We start from the raw sequence: 15,806 nt of genomic DNA, 5'->3' as shown, positions 1-15,806 counted from the left end.
CCGTCTCATTTCATGACTCTGCAGCATTCCATCGAAAGATGGATGGTTTCACGCGCCTAGAAATCCCCGTTAGATACGGTCGAAAAGTATAGAAAGTGTAAATCATAAATGGGAAACGTATAAATTCTAGCATCTCATTGATCACAAATGCAAATCCAAAATCAATATATTTGCCCCACGCTTCCACTCGTGTGTAAAACCACTCCTTGTCAATGTATCTCTCAAGAAAAAAGAACATAAATTCGTATGCTGCCTCTTTTTTAAGTACTCCTGTGGCAAACCCAACATATAACGCACCAAGACATATCAAATAAGCAGAAATATAAAGTGCAGTAAATACCAAACCTTGCCTCTTAAAAAAAGTAATACCTTTTTTCCATCGTCGCACATTGTAATCCCGCATTCTATCCATTTCAGCATCAAAGATTCGGTCTGTTTCCTCTGCGACTCGTACAAAACGATCCTTACGTTCCTTTGCATTCCGCCTTAATTTATCTTTTACTGGATTAACAGATGCTACCTGCGCATCGTCCTCAGTCATATAATCTTTTGTACTCTTTGTAATCCACGGTGTTGACATGTTACGATTCTTTTTATTTATTCCTCGAAGTGTTTCAGATGTATGTTCATACTGCACACATCGTACTGTCATGAGAAACGCACCCAAAGAGTTGTAGTTACCCTGAACCATACGGCGAGAAAGAGGAACACGAAGACTATTCATAATACTTCCATGATGCCTATGTGATCCATTCTGAAACCATAAACGGTGAATACGAATCATTCGTTTTAAACTATTTTATTTCTTCGCTTTGATTCTTTTTTTTTTATTCCTTCTCCTTATCTAAATATTATTATGTCGTATCCTTCCTATTCGATAGTCTCCCTTTGCAGTACGCCACTAGAACAACAACAGCAACAATAATAATACACGCTGATGTTCTCACTTAGACGCTGCAGCTGCTCTTATAATTAGGGGCTCACCCCTTTTCCTGCAGCTGCTAAAAAGGAGAAAATACCATTGAAATGAAGAACAACAAGAGTATCAGTACACTAGAAAGAAAACAAGAAGCCTCAGGAAAAAAAAATTCTTTATATAAATATAAACGGTAATAAAAAAAAGAGAAGGTAGAGAGCATTCTACCGAAAAAAAGATCACCGATTATATATAGAGAGAAAAAATGGAAGGTAAAAATAGGAATAAAAAGAAAATAAAACGAGAAAATGTATTCCTGGTATGTTTGCAAAAAAAAAAAAAAGAATCTCTTTTTCTTCCTATTCTTACATATCATTACTCCACATCACGGTAAATTTTTTTTTGTTTCTTTTGAATTCTCTCCTTTTTTTTTTTGCCACCTCCCCCCCTTTTATTCCTCACACGCGCTGCGGTGATGGCATCACTTCACCCACAGATTCCAACTCCGCCCCCTCCGCTGCAGCATCATCAAAGGCCGATGTTTCTGTTTCTGTTGTTTTTATTTTTGCTGTTGTTGTTGTTGTTTTCGTTTTCGCGGAGTTCCTTCTATGTGTTTGGTCCTTAAAAAAAAGAGCCGACGTCGACTCTGAAGTTTGAGTCTCCCGCAGTAATCGTTCCACCTCTTCTTCCTCCTCCTCCGTTACAAGACTTGAGGCATCTTCCTCATCATTATCAAACTCCACATTCACGGCATCTAATTTAGATGTCATTCCTCCTTCTGTTATTCCTGCTGTTGGAGTTGTTGTATTAGTTGGGCTTTCATCATTTATGCCAACAACATCTTCATCATCTGTACGTCCCATTATAGTTCCTCCTCCTCTATCATTGTCTGTACTTTTACTAACGTCCTCCACTTCATCATCATTATCCAGCACAATATTCTCACTATGTGTAATATGACGTGTTCTATTCCCGCTATGGCTGCTGACTTTACTGAACTCCTTTACACCGCTTAAATCTTCGGTTGTGTGTAATTCTCCCAATGCGGCGTTCATAACACTTTCCAAACACAAATCCCGCACACTTTCAACCGCACCACTGCTGATATCATCCTCCCAATCGAAAAATGCCCCATCCACAACATGTGTGCTGCTCGTGAGTAGTGCTGTGGTGATGTTCTCCTCACCCTCGACTTGTCCAAACATATCTTCTACACTAGCGAGAGACCTCTCCCGCGTTGCGGTGGAACTAACACTCCACAGTGTCGTTGCTGCTGAACTTGTTGAATTTGTTGTTGTTCTTGTTGAAGAAGAAGAGGTACTACAACATCGGTGACTACGGCGTAGGATTTCTGTAAGTGACAGAGAAACAAAACCCACACGGCGCAGTATCATTACCTTTTTTCTATATATATATATATATATATATATATATACCTTAATCAACACGCCCCCACCTCTTCGCCTCCCTTTATCTAGGTAATACACATATAGGAGAAAAGAGAACAAAGAACAAAACCAAAGGAATTCATATAAAAACATACACATACACAGATATATATATATATATATATATATATATATATACGCCAAGCATCTAATGATGCCAAGAAATTTCAAAATGGTGAGTTCATTTTTATTCACATCAGTCCCAAGATAATGACAAAGAAAAAAAAACTAAAAAACGATACAGAAAGGGAAAATAAAATAAAAAATAATGTTCACTGTTTTCACGGTACTCTTGAAGGGAAAGAAACTGTGAAATACGTTACTGGGGAATGAATAAATGTCGCTACCAGCAACCAACCAACCACTACACTTGCGATGCGATCCGCCTCAGATACTTTTTTTTCCCCCTTTCCCAACTTACTCAGCAACCCCCATTCGAATCACTCAATACTAATATTCAGAACAAACCTCTCTCCCTACAATCGAATTACAAAAAGAAATAGCACATTTGAACTCTGCTGCACTCATCACGTCCAATTCCATCATGTTAATAATACCCGTCAGCCATTCAGTGATTATTTTATCACGTTGTATGCGTTCTTGCAAATCCAGTGCGACCATCCTACTATCTCCTCTTCCTCTCCCGGCTGCTGTTAACGTTGTTGTTGTGTATGATAATTTTATCGGTAATGAGAAGACAGCTCCTCCTTGCCTGTCATGGTCATTGATTGGATCCAACTCTTCATAGTCCATCTCTGCAGGTATGGATGAGAGTGTAGAGTCTGTTTCGTACTCCACCCATCTTGGATTCGTTGATTGAAAAGACACGTTACCGGTTTCAAGAGCACAATGAGATGAACACACATCCGGCTGCACCTGAACATCTTTTCCTTTTTTCGCCCATCCACCACGTGCCTCATGTGTTTGTAGAAGTTGACTCCTCTGCATATCCTGCAATGCCCGCAAATCCATCCACTGTCCCCCTTCATTATATTCCACCGCCTTACGTGCACTCTGCTCTTCCAGTAATAATTCCTGTCTCCCTCCCATTAATTCCATTTCCCATAGAATGTGTGTGTATTTTGATTTGGAGGCCCGTTCAAGTTTTACCCGTTCCTCGCGTTCCTCCTCCATAATCGCCTCCACCGCAGCCATCATGGAAGCGTGAATCCCATCACGGAAAGCACTGCAAATAGCATTTCGTTCACGCTGCTCACTTCCCAGCCGTATTCGTCGTGGTGTTAACGGTGATTGCCATTCCAATTTCAACGCCAATTCCTGTTCTTCACAATCACCGCAAATAAGACGACCTGCGGTTTCTTCTTCCCGCACAACATTCCCCGAGCACCGCGCGATAACATCCTGCACCCGCCGCGAATGCCACATGGCACTCCGCTCCGCCATCCGTGAGGCGACTGAGGCCTGCAATAACACAATTGCCTCGCGTCCTCGCTGTTCCGCATTTAAAATATCCCGCCGTGCTATCTTTATGCGTTCTTCCTCGGCATGTCGATATTCTTCCACGTCAAATGTACTCCTTGGTGTTAAATCGTGTTCCTTCAGTCGTGGGCGTTCCTGTTCACGGGAGGTGTCTCGCAATAGGAGGGTTTCCTCGCGTGGAATAGCAATAGGGACCGTCAGATCGGGTTGCTCTGGTGTTCCCGACACCCGGCGATCTTCACAGTACCGCTGGTATTTATCTGGATCAGCCACACATGTTTGCAAAGACCACTCTTCCTTTCTTTCCGTTTGCCCATCCGTTTCTGTTTCTTCTTGTTTTTCGTGCTGTTTATGCCTTTCTTCTTCTTTTTCTTTTTCTTGACTTAACAATTTGGGTTGTGAACTGCCAATCAAAACCCCTCCAAGATCGCCTATACTCTCGTCACTATTATTATCATTATCATTATAGTCATCTGTAGTGTCATTATTATTATTCGTTTCATCAATCTCGGTTACTTCTCTTAAATGAGAACTTTTATTCTCACTCCATGCACTGTCATCGGTGCTACTTAAGAGACGGGAACGTCTTCCTTCTTCTACAATTGTAATAAGTTGACGAGATGTCAGTTCTTCATCAGATAACATTAACTGTCTTTCCGCATTACTTGTAACAACAGAAAGATAGGGTGTCTTAAAGACAAACTCACTGTTACATCCATCACTTACACTTCTTTGTTTATTACCATTTCGCCCAGAAGACTCTCCTTTTGTTGCGGTTGTTACATCTGATTTTGAATCAAAGAAACTCTTCTGCAATTGTGGTAGATACATCTTATTATTGTTGCTCTTTCCCGTACCTCGTGAAATAGATAGGTTTGACAACGCAGCAGAAAGTTCATTGGAGTAAAAAGATTTAGCACATCTCTCATCAATTTCATTTAATTTAAAAGTTTTACGCCGTTCAGCTTCATACTGTATAATATTACGACGTTTTTCGTTTTCTCTATCCATCAGAAGTGTTAATAACTCCACCAATGCGCCAATATCATCGTGGCGTCTCTTCATTTTCCAATCCATGAGATCCGCTGCCATGTGAGGAGGATCCACTAAGAATGTTAAACGTGGTGGTTGCTTTAATGGGGATACGATATGATTTATATCATCAGCATTTGTATTCATCATCCCCATAGTAGTAGTAGTAGTAGTAGTAGTAATAGTAGTAAAAGGACGAAGTTTTGGCACAATTAACTTTTGTTGTTCTTGTTGTTGTTTTGTGGGAGAAGCAGAGAGAGGCGATGATAATTCCGATAAGCGCTGCGAAAAGGAAGAGTATGAAGAGGAACTTCCCCTAAATGTCCGTTTCTCTGTTTTTCGCGGTCTGACATCCTGCGATGCCCGTGAGGGAGTGGCCACAAGATGTTGTAGTGGTGATTTTCTCCCATACGATAGTGTTCGATTATTATTATTATTATTATTATTATTATTATTATTATTATTATTATTATTATTATTATTATTATTATTATTATTATTACTATTGTGGGACATGGATGGACGGTCACTATGAATATACATGCTGTCTGTATACATTGCTACTGAGGGCGTTTAAAAGTAAATACATTAAAGAAGAGTGAAAGAAAGAGAGAAAAAAGAAGGCAAAGGAAAGAGTTTTTAATCGTATGAATTATTAAAAAGAGGGAAATGAAAGAGAATCCATGTAAACTTCCACATATTTGGATTCCCGTCCACATATATCTTTCTTGGTCAAATTTATGTTATATATATATATATATATATATATATATATATATATATATATATTCACTCAATCCATCAATATCCATCTCTGACTGACTGAGAGTGTGTGTGAACGTGTGTATCTGTACAAGAAAAACACATCACAGAAAAAAAAAAAAGAAAAAAGAAAAACACACTCATATGCAGGCAGAAGAGGAGTGAAGAAGTGAAAGATAGTTTCTTTTTTTTTGAAAAAAAAAAAGGAAAAAGAAAAAGAAATAAATAAAAACGGGTACACGAAAAACACAAATAATAATAATAATAATAATAATAATAACCCAGATATATACATATGTATATATAACTGAAGCCATCTATTTGGTGCATACACATTTTATATACGTGTACGAATATATATATATATATATATATATATATATATATATGATAACGAAAGAAGAAAAAACACTTCTTTTCGCAGAAACACACACACCATAAAAAAGAAAAACACGAAACACAGTCAACTGGAAATGGAATTAAAAAGAAAATGGATGAAACGGTTGAGTGAGTGAGCCGCTATTCTGTGAGAATTGAAAAAAAAGGGAAAAGAAAAAAAACATTCGTAGTGCAAATAAGTATTAAAACATAATGAAAATAATAAGTAAATATCAAAAAAAAAACACAAACAAATGGCTTCGTTTGAGCGAGCACAAATGATTAAAATTTTTTATCCCTTAATCATGAGGTTTTTTCTTTTTGTATATTCTTGTAATGTGAACAAAATGTGCAAATGAAATAGTGATACACATACATTGAGGATTTAAACAGATATAAATGACAGCAAAAATAATTAAATGTGAACATTAAAGACCTTCTCACGACTGCGTAAACATATGCAAAAATTATCCATTAAAGTGTGTGTATATCTACACACAACTATTTCATTTTTATCCCTATCCTGATATAGCAATAATAATAGACACAGGAATTATATATATATATATATATATATATATATATATATATATATATAAGGTCTGATGCAATCATGTCAATTATTATTTATTGGATTGGGCAAATCATTTAAAAAAAAAGGAAAACTAAATAAATAAAAAAGAAAAATACGGTCAATGATAAGTTAAAAAAAAGAAGAAACCAATATTACAGTTTTCTGCGTCTGTAGTACTCAAAACACATAGGGACAACAGAAAGAGCAATAATGATAATAATAATAATAATAATAATAATAATAATAATAATAATAATAATAATAATAATAATAATAATAATAATAATATAAACTCTCATTAGCGCATCTCGCACTGTACCGCGCCCTCCGTGCCCCTCCGCTTAAACGCCCGCCAAAGCCGCATCTTCATTTCACTTCCCGTCGTAAAAAGCAGCGAGTTGTCTGGGGAAAGTGCCAAGTACGGCGATGGTTTGGGCGCGCCGAGAAATCCATTAAGCCGCTCTATTGTGTCTCCCCCGTCCTTTAGGCGTAACACCAGCAATAACTCGTTTCCTTGTGCTACTCCACGCGATGAAACCAGTCGGGGCAATGGTGGACGCGTTGTTGTTGTTGTAATTCCTGTTCCTGTATTTATGGCTGGTGTGTTCGTAGTTGTGGTGGTTGTTATAGTGTCTGTGCCCAGCCTAAATCGCATTCCTGTTGATATATGGAATCGTCTGCTATTTCCACCATTCCCACCACTTTGTTGGTTATTTATACTGTTGTGTGTTATTGTATCCACAGGGAGATGATGATCCACGTATAATACCTGCTGTGGGCTCTCTTCATCGCTGGAGAGATCATACGCATTCCAGTTGTTGCCAACATGGAGCCCAATACCGTATGCATCCTCAAATGAGGCGCCTTCCATACCCATATTATTATTATTATTATTATTATTATTATTATTATTATTATTATTATTATTATTATTATTATTATTATTATTATTATTATTATTATTATTAGTAGTAGTAGTAGTAGTAGTAGTAGTAGTAGTAGTAGTAGTAGTAGTATTAATAGTAGTATTAATACCTTCAGCTTCTTCCAAGTTAGGAGTGTCCAGGGAAACCAATATCTCGTCTGAGGTCTCACTACTAAGGATACTAAGAATAGGCGCGGAGAAGCGATACGTCGCCTTGTCTGTGCGACCACCAATGGAGTAAACAGAGAGAATAGATCCATCTACACCACCACCATAAATCAGTACATTTTTTAAAAAACATTGTCTTCCACTCCCATTCATAATAGTACCACCAGCAGTGTTTGAAACGGCAGCACTAGTAGTAGTAGTAGTGGTAGTGTTAGAAGAAGTGGTAGCGGTCGTAGTGGTAGTAGCAGTAGTAGTAGTATTAGTGGAAGTTAAATGAACATCCACGGCGGCATTACCCAGACAATTATATGGAAAACCCCACCAACAAAATGCACGTACAGGTCTATTGGAGTTTGTCAAGACAACGCGTCGTTTTTTCCGATTTTCTGGACCCATACAACTACTATGATATACAAAGAGACTGTCACTTGTCCCGATCGCAATATGTTCCCCGTCTGGTGTGACTTCTACTTTATAAATAGGTGCCCCAACATCCACTACACAGTCTGGTGTACGTGAATAGGAGGATAATTTATCTATCGTCTGCGAGAATGGGGAAGCCTGCCAGAGCAGTGACCCATCACGAAGGTTACGCACTGTTAAGATTCCATTCATAGAACCACTATAGAGTTGATGTCCAAGGATTTGCAGTGTACTGACATGTGAAGCAAAGTCTCTGAAAACCGCCCGCTCTGACCCCTCAGGTGAGAAATCAAACTCTGGAAAGCGTCTTCTTTCCCTTGTGGGTACTGCAGCACTTAGGTGATGTTTCATTATTACCGTCATTCCTGTGGTTAAGCCAATGGCTGTATATACATCATCCGTATCTGTTGGTTGCCGTGATGCAGAGACAGCACTTACAAGACCAAATGGTGGAGGAGCAAGAAAGAGAGTAACTACACCTCTTTGCCCTTGCCAGAGGTAAACACTATTCGTAAGCGCAATAACAGCACCCAAGTGACCCCAACAAAGTGGATTAAAGTTTGGTCGTCCTTTTGCATCCGTAAGGGATAACCCTTCTGCGTTAAGCACACAATGACATGTTTCGGTTCTACGACGCGAAGTCGTACGACGTGAATATAACGCAGTCCTCCTTGGAACTGTACTTCCATTAAGAGATACATTAACAGTACTGCCATGAACACTTTGAAAAGGTGTACTCAGTAAATCATTCTCATGTTTTACAGGTGTACGAAGTTGTGGTGAAGAGGCTAAAAGTACGGATGTAGGACGTCCTGGATTTGGGGTTGCTGTATGATTACTAGAAGCATCATTACACCTGAAACCATATTTAGGTGAAGAAAAACCACCCGTTGTTGTCTGAATTGGTGTTCTCCAGTAATTATCACCACATGGAGAGGGATCACCTGGTGTACTATTAGTTTCCCCATATGTAGCAGGAGATTGGCCGCTTTGACTACCAGCAGTCATTGCTCTTGAGTGTGGTAGTGGTGTATGAAATCCTTCACGTACTTCTGAACGCATTCCCATCATGTAATTTAATGGAGAGTTTGCAGTCATTCTTTCCAAACCTCTGTTTGATTCTATTAAAGGAGATTCACGATATCTCCGCATTGGTGAAGATGGCGGGGTGTGAAAGGCATCCTGTATATCATGCGTCATCATCCTCATTGTTCTTGTTGGTCCTCCAACGCTATGTAGATCCCCGAACTCTTCCTGACATTGTTGTTCTATTTGTTGTTGTTGACTGTCCATCTCTGCAAAATCCTCCACTATGTTTAAAGCATCATGACAACCCGAATATCCCTCCGTGCATTCCGCATCTCGCTGCAGTGAATGATTAACAGGATCGCTGGCACGAAAAAACATAAGACCCCCACCACCAAGTCCCATTCGAGATTGAAGTGTCTTGCGGTAGAGTAATTCTGTTAAACTGTCTGTGTTATTTATATGTAGATGCCGCGAGTCGTGAAGAAACTCCACGCAGTCGGCCACACCAATAAACCGATCCTCTCCTGTTTGTATATGATTAAAACTTGTCTCACTTGACGGGGCACTCGTCTCAAAATCCGTAGAGAGTGAGCAGAGAGATTGAAAATTGGTGCCGGCTGGGCTTCCCGTTGTTCTTAATGCATGCATTGGAAATCAGAGACGATGCAAAAAAAAAAAAAGGGGATTTGATGGGGAAGATAGAAAAAAAAAAGAAAACCAATAGGGAAAGAACAAGAGCAACCTACTCACAAAGAAAAAAAGAATAACTGCTGGATATGGGTAAGAACTTAATCCAGTAACTTTTTTCTTGTGTATAAATCTGGTCACCTATGTCTGTTTGATTATTGTTGTTGTTGTTGTTGTTTTTGCGTTTTATGATTTGATTACAACTAGGGGAGATTATTTCTCTCTCCCTTGTTGTTTCTGTGTGGATTTGGCTTGTATTTGTGTTTTTCTGTCTGGTTGTCTGTCAAATTGTATGAGAAGCCTGACTTTTTCCCTTCTTTCTATATATATAATACTCTGTTCTTGTTTTTTTTTTTTTTCTGTACCTTTGAGAGCTGATTTTGTTTTGTTTTCTCTTTTTCCCTTGTTCAAACCTTGTGGAAAAATGATACTCCTTCCCGAATTTCACTTACAGTTGTGTTGTCTTTTTTCACTCTATTCGCAAGCGTATGTGGGGTTCGTTATTTCCGTTGCTTTTTCTCTGTTTGTTTGTTGTCTATCTGTTTGCTTGTATTTGTCTCTCTTCAGTGTTAGGGTTCGCGTTGTGCCCCCTTTTTTACCGTTCGAGATGCTCTGCAAGCAAAGACGCCGTCCAACTTCTTAGACTGCTCTATGTATATACAAAAATACTGTATAATGACTGTTACAAAAGGGGGAAAAAAAAGAAGGGATATCCTAAAGAAAGCAAAAGAAAGAAAGAAAGAAAAAAAAGAATATATATATATATATATATATATATATATATATATATATACAGAGAGAGAGAGATAAAGACAAAGATGGATTTAAAAGGGAGAAAAAAACAATGGCAAAAATCTCTAGTTGGTAATCATGCACATGGCAATTTGAAAAAAAAAAAACATTTTTTCAATTGTACAAGACAGCTCACACCACCTCCGTATATTCGTTTATATATATATATATATATATACATAGAGAGAGAGATAGGGATACGGAAAGAAAGAAAGGAAAAAAGTACGATCTGCAAATAATCCCTATGGTGCTCAAAGCGCATAATAGCCAGACTGCCACACCCCCGTAAAGGGCGGAATCACAAAGAGTGAACTCGATCTCGGCAATAACAGTAATGCCGCCACGTACCACACAATCAACAGAAGACCAGCAATAATACTCAGCCACAGTGCCGTTCCGGTGTACCACGCAATCGCCTCACTCGCATCGGCGCGGTGGCGGAATGTAATCCAAACAAGAAACCACAACAACGGCAGACCGGCGAAACCAGCACGGAAGTACCAGCGACAGAGCCGCTCCGCTTCCGTCAGTGTGAGTTGTTTACCAGCAAACATTAATGTATTTCTATGTCTTTATTTGTTCGTTGTTGTTTTTGTTTATTGGTATATATGTTTGTATGTACTTGTTTCTATCCTTTTTTTTTCCTCCCACCCCCTTTTCAAAGACAAAGAAGTAGGCAACAAGAGAACAGATAAAAATACACACACACACACACAAAAGGCAGAGTTTACCAAAGAAAAGAAAAGGTGAGAAATAAGTAAATAAAAGATAAAAGGAAAAACGTTTTCATTTCCATTTTTTTTTTTTGTTGATACAACTGTGTACATTCATATATATACGACTTTGTACGCCAAACGTCAATAAAATTTTCAATACTTCTTTTTTCTTTTAAAAAAAACCTCCAAATATAAATACAAAACAAAAAAATCGGGTGGTTCAAACTCGGTATCTTGGGACGTACACAACTGAAATGCTATGAAAATCATCGTGTAATTTTGATACATCCCCACTACCACTCTCTTTTTCTTTTTCCACTTTGTTGTGGCTCTTCTTATGTACATTCAAAAATTTTATAAACTATTTGTATAGAAGCAAAGGCAAAAGAAGAAGGAAACTAACGATTCACGTACAAACTCCATCAGCACTAAGGTACAGTGCATTCATATTTCCAAAAATAAGCTTCGAAGGAAGCTCCATTCCTTGTCTTTTTTTTTGTTTTTTCTCCTCCTCTTTTCAAATGGAAAATTCCCCCAAAGTAAACATATATATATATATATATATATATATATATATATATTTTTTCATAATGTGCTGGTTTGTGCAACTAAATACAACTGACGCTTCTTCCCTCTTCCTACTCAGAGGGTGTCGGTGAAACTGGGATAAAGCGTGGAAATCGCATCCGCATAAGGCGTTCAACTGTCGATGATGACTCTGCCCCATAAGGAGGCCAATGTAAATCTGGAAGTTCTTTTTCTTGTTTCCCTCTCACTTTTTCCTTTTGCTGTTTTTGTTGCTTTTGTTGTTTGTGTTGCTTCTTCTTTAGACGTGATAATGCCGTTGTGGTATTAACTGTAGTTTCGACTGCAACACGTTTAACGGGTGGCATGGCTGTAGGAATTACACTCACTGCCCCACCGCCACCTCTGCCTGCGGGCCGTCGTGTGGATAAGGACTCAATACGCATTAAATCCATATCTTCCTTCTTTGGTTGAATCACAGCCAAACGGACAGGACGATCTTTAGAAGATGCCACAGAGGAACAAGGCGGTAATCGCGATGATGGTGGCGCACATGTTAAAATGGATGGTGTTGTTTCTGCTAACGGCATCGTTGTTACTATCGTTGTTGTTGTTGTTGTTGTTGTTGTTGCTGTTGGCCGTATCTCTTGTGTGGGTTTGTCTGGAGTAACGGCTGTTGTTGGGGCAACTCGTACAGGAGACGCATCCTCTTCCGTCTTTGGCAACGGTGCCGGCATTAAAATCGTCGTTAGTTGAATATTGCGTTGTCTTTGCAATTCTTGCTGTTGTTGTTGTAATATAGCTCGTTGTGCGGTGTATCCATCTCCGCCAAGCAGCATCTCCTCTACGGCGGGATCCCACATAACTGTGAATGGCCCCTGATCCCCATGATCGCCCAATGGACGTCCTAATTGTACACCACGGAAGTAGTCAATCACTGTACCGTGAAAAGGCACCACACGACGACGGCCGCCTTCTCTTCTTGATGTGATTATGTCAGATTCCACGGATCTTCCTCTAAGTGGGAGACCGGGACGATTATCGTACAGGACGGATGCAATGGGAATAATTTCACCATTAAATACAACATGACCAGGTTGATTAGAGGCTAACGTGGCACATAACTCACCCGCGTGTTCCACTTTTACCGGAACTGGCACATACACCACATCATCCTCGCTACGCCGTGTATATAAAGGATCATTTAGATATGGAGAAAGAGCGAGATTTTTCGTAAAGAATGTGTGTCGTTCACTTCTCACTTCCGTGGAATGACCGATCAGACGCAGTAACTTATCTATTACCCGTGTAATAGTTTCCACTTTCTGTTCATGTTGCCATGCCTGGTAAAGTATTTCTTGCATACTCGCAGTATCGGCTCCATTTTGTGCGGCCTCTTTAAGACGAGAAAGTTGTGTGCGATAACGGGCACGAGCGGCTATACGCTTCATACGCAATTGTACAAGTGCACGTAATAACTCCGCACGTGAGCGGGATGTAAATATATCCACTTCATCTTCATCAAAGATACTACTGATACTCTCTAACCCCTCAGAGTGGCGTGCACCACCGAGAGATGCAAAGTCTACTAAAGAGGCACCTATATCATCTGTTCTTCGCCGTTGTTGTTGCTGTTGTTTTTGCCATAGAGTTTTTTTATTGCGTAGTTTGAGAGCGGCTGCCTGCAGTGCGGCGAAAGCTTGTGTGGCCTGTACTGCAATGGCATTATCTGCCCAATAGCGTCGTGCCGCAAGAGGTGAATCATTACCATATCCAATATGAGAGTTTATATTAGAAAACGCCTCACCCTCATTTTCACCCGTTCTAGCTTTACTGCTAGGGATCTTACTCTTACTCTTCTTCTTTTTCTTCTTTCCTTGGACTTCTGATTGCCCCTCTGCGTTAAGCAAGTCAACACCCCGTAAAGATGCTGAAAGTGATGCCCTTGCGGAGGGTAATTGAGATGCTGGGGGTGTAGATCGTGGGGAACCTGAATCATATATTACAGATGATGTCGCCGTGGATGATGTAGATGTAGTTGTAGATGTTGTGGATGTTTTTTGTGATGGAACGGCGAAGAAGTCAAGCACCAGACGCCGCTGATAAGGATCATCCTCTATTAATATTGGTGGTACATTTGTTCTATTGACATCTAATGATGACTCCTCATCTGTTGCGAGTTGTGCCGCAATGCTTCCCACTTCATTGGCGTAGAGTGTGAGAAACAATAATAATTGATCCACACGCACTTGTATCACCCTTACGGCCTCTTTCAAGAGTGTCATGTCTTCATAGTGTTGTTCTCGCATTCGGCTCAGACCACGAAAGATACTGCTGAGATCCTCTAACAATTCTTCCTTAATAGGTTGTACGGCTATAGACAAATTCTCTAAAGTAGAGCTGCTAGATCTCTCATTCTCTCGCAATTTAGCTGCTAATGACGCAACTGTACCTTCATGTGCACGCTGCAGTTGTTTTTGTCTGTAGCGAAGACCTGATAACTCTTCTCGACGACGTTTTTTCAAAGCAGCCATCTCAGCCGTCATAGCATAACCACTATCAGGTGTTCCAGTATCTCCTCGTCGTCTTCGGCGTAAATGTAACTCTCGTATGTAATCATCATAGTCAAATATAGCATCTACACTATCATCCACCATACTACTGACCGTTTGTGTCCCAACCGTCTTCACAGAACGCATCTTTTCTCTCTTACCTTTCTTTTCTCCTTCCACTACATGTACGGTTGTAAACACTGCCCTTCCTCCAACAGTTGATATGATTCCTCTTCCTCCTCCCGATTCAGACACCACTGCAACTTGCGCTACACCTACGGCTTGTGGCATTCCAACAGAACCAGACGTTGTTGTTCCTGTTGTTGTTGTTGTTGCAGTCGTAGTGGCAGTGGTCGTCGTTATCGCCGTAGTACTAGTACCCGTCGCAGCAGTAGTAGTAGTAGTAGTAGTAGTATTCACATTACCATTAGGATTCGGAGCCGCCACAACCGCAATAACAGGCGCACTCTCAGACGATGTACATCCATCCTTCAACGAATCCGACTCCGATGTGGTTAACAACGCTGAAGCGACGGCCGCTCCTTCTACCACTTCCACAATCTTCGGTTCACGTGCAACAGTGGAAGGCCTTCGCGATGCGGCCGCCGCTGTTGGTTGCATGAATTGCGATAATTGCCTGTGGGCCTGCGAGTTGCGTCGCTTGGACACAGCATCCCGCAGTTGATACCGCAGCAACAGCACCTCTCTAAAGTAGCAACACAACATATACTCATGGGCTTTGCGGAATCGTTCGAATGCCTCCTGCAGTTCCTCACACCGCCGTTGACTCTCTTGTAGTTCGGCTGCGAGATCTCGTGTGCGTTGCTGCAGTGCCGCCGCGTGTTTTTCCTCCGCCGCGAGTTCCACGAGGGGAATGACATTCTGCACGGTGTTGTGCACGACATCCCGCACAATAGCGGCACAGACTTCGTGTGGGGATTCGCCGTAGCCGGGCTCGAGTGTTCCGACGTGTTCGTACACGCGGTAGATAAGCCGCTGCAGTCGTCGCTGCACATCTTGACGCACTTGTGGATGGACATTGTGGAAGGCGAGAAGACTGTTCACCTCACGCACATCCGTTTCCACACATAACAGGAAACGTCCCATTTCCACTTAATTGTATGTATATGTGAGTCTGAGAGAGAGAGAGAGAAAGAGAAAGAGCCTTGTGAGACCTGTGAGACCCCCACCCGCAGCTGTGTCTTATCAAGATGGTGTATTTCCTTTGTGATATTATTGTCCTTGTGCTTTCCTTTGCTGTTGCTGCAGATTCTATATTTTTGGATTCTTTGTTCTTGGTAAACTGAACACAGGAACCCACATGACAAAAAAAGATAAAAGAAGAAAAAGAGACACAGCTACCATTACAATGTCAATTAGAAAATCCTATATGTGGTTCACACAGTGTCAAGAAATAGGAGAGACGTCCCCCAGTATAA

The 15,806-nt window shown here is 40.4% G+C and overlaps 6 protein-coding genes across 6 annotated transcripts; all 6 read right to left on the bottom strand.

Annotated features, from left to right (window-relative positions):
- Positions 1-10: 10 nt before the first annotated feature.
- LSM04_004213 (uncharacterized protein) lies at positions 11-784 on the bottom strand (the record flags this gene model as incomplete). Its single annotated transcript, XM_067331775.1, has 1 exon — positions 11-784. The coding sequence occupies one exon, from the start codon at positions 782-784 to the stop codon at positions 11-13; it is 774 nt and encodes a 257-aa protein (XP_067190195.1).
- Positions 785-1,374: 590 nt separating this feature from the next.
- LSM04_008121 (Type IVb secretion) lies at positions 1,375-2,310 on the bottom strand (the record flags this gene model as incomplete). Its single annotated transcript, XM_067331774.1, has 1 exon — positions 1,375-2,310. One exon carries the CDS (start codon positions 2,308-2,310, stop codon positions 1,375-1,377), a length of 936 nt encoding a protein of 311 aa, XP_067190238.1.
- Positions 2,311-2,814: 504 nt separating this feature from the next.
- LSM04_008779 (uncharacterized protein) lies at positions 2,815-5,379 on the bottom strand (the record flags this gene model as incomplete). Its single annotated transcript, XM_067331773.1, has 1 exon — positions 2,815-5,379. One exon carries the CDS (start codon positions 5,377-5,379, stop codon positions 2,815-2,817), a length of 2,565 nt encoding a protein of 854 aa, XP_067190250.1.
- A 1,469-nt stretch (positions 5,380-6,848) lies between these two features.
- On the bottom strand, positions 6,849-9,743 carry LSM04_001886 (uncharacterized protein; the record flags this gene model as incomplete). Its single annotated transcript, XM_067331772.1, has 1 exon — positions 6,849-9,743. One exon carries the CDS (start codon positions 9,741-9,743, stop codon positions 6,849-6,851), a length of 2,895 nt encoding a protein of 964 aa, XP_067190162.1.
- A 1,082-nt stretch (positions 9,744-10,825) lies between these two features.
- Positions 10,826-11,128, bottom strand: LSM04_001184 (Gamma-secretase aspartyl protease complex; the record flags this gene model as incomplete). The annotated part of the gene is made up of 1 exon (XM_067331771.1): positions 10,826-11,128. One exon carries the CDS (start codon positions 11,126-11,128, stop codon positions 10,826-10,828), a length of 303 nt encoding a protein of 100 aa, XP_067190149.1.
- An 800-nt stretch (positions 11,129-11,928) lies between these two features.
- Positions 11,929-15,474, bottom strand: LSM04_002018 (uncharacterized protein; the record flags this gene model as incomplete). Its single annotated transcript, XM_067331769.1, has 1 exon — positions 11,929-15,474. The coding sequence occupies one exon, from the start codon at positions 15,472-15,474 to the stop codon at positions 11,929-11,931; it is 3,546 nt and encodes a 1,181-aa protein (XP_067190166.1).
- Positions 15,475-15,806: the final 332 nt, after the last annotated feature.

The sequence above is a fragment of the Trypanosoma melophagium genome, assembly GCF_022059095.1.
Source record: "Trypanosoma melophagium isolate St. Kilda chromosome Unknown ctg29segment0, whole genome shotgun sequence".
Lineage (NCBI taxonomy): Eukaryota > Euglenozoa > Kinetoplastea > Trypanosomatida > Trypanosomatidae > Trypanosoma > Trypanosoma melophagium.
Note: the sequence above shows the minus strand (reverse complement) of the source record. Positions and strands in the feature narration are given on the sequence as shown.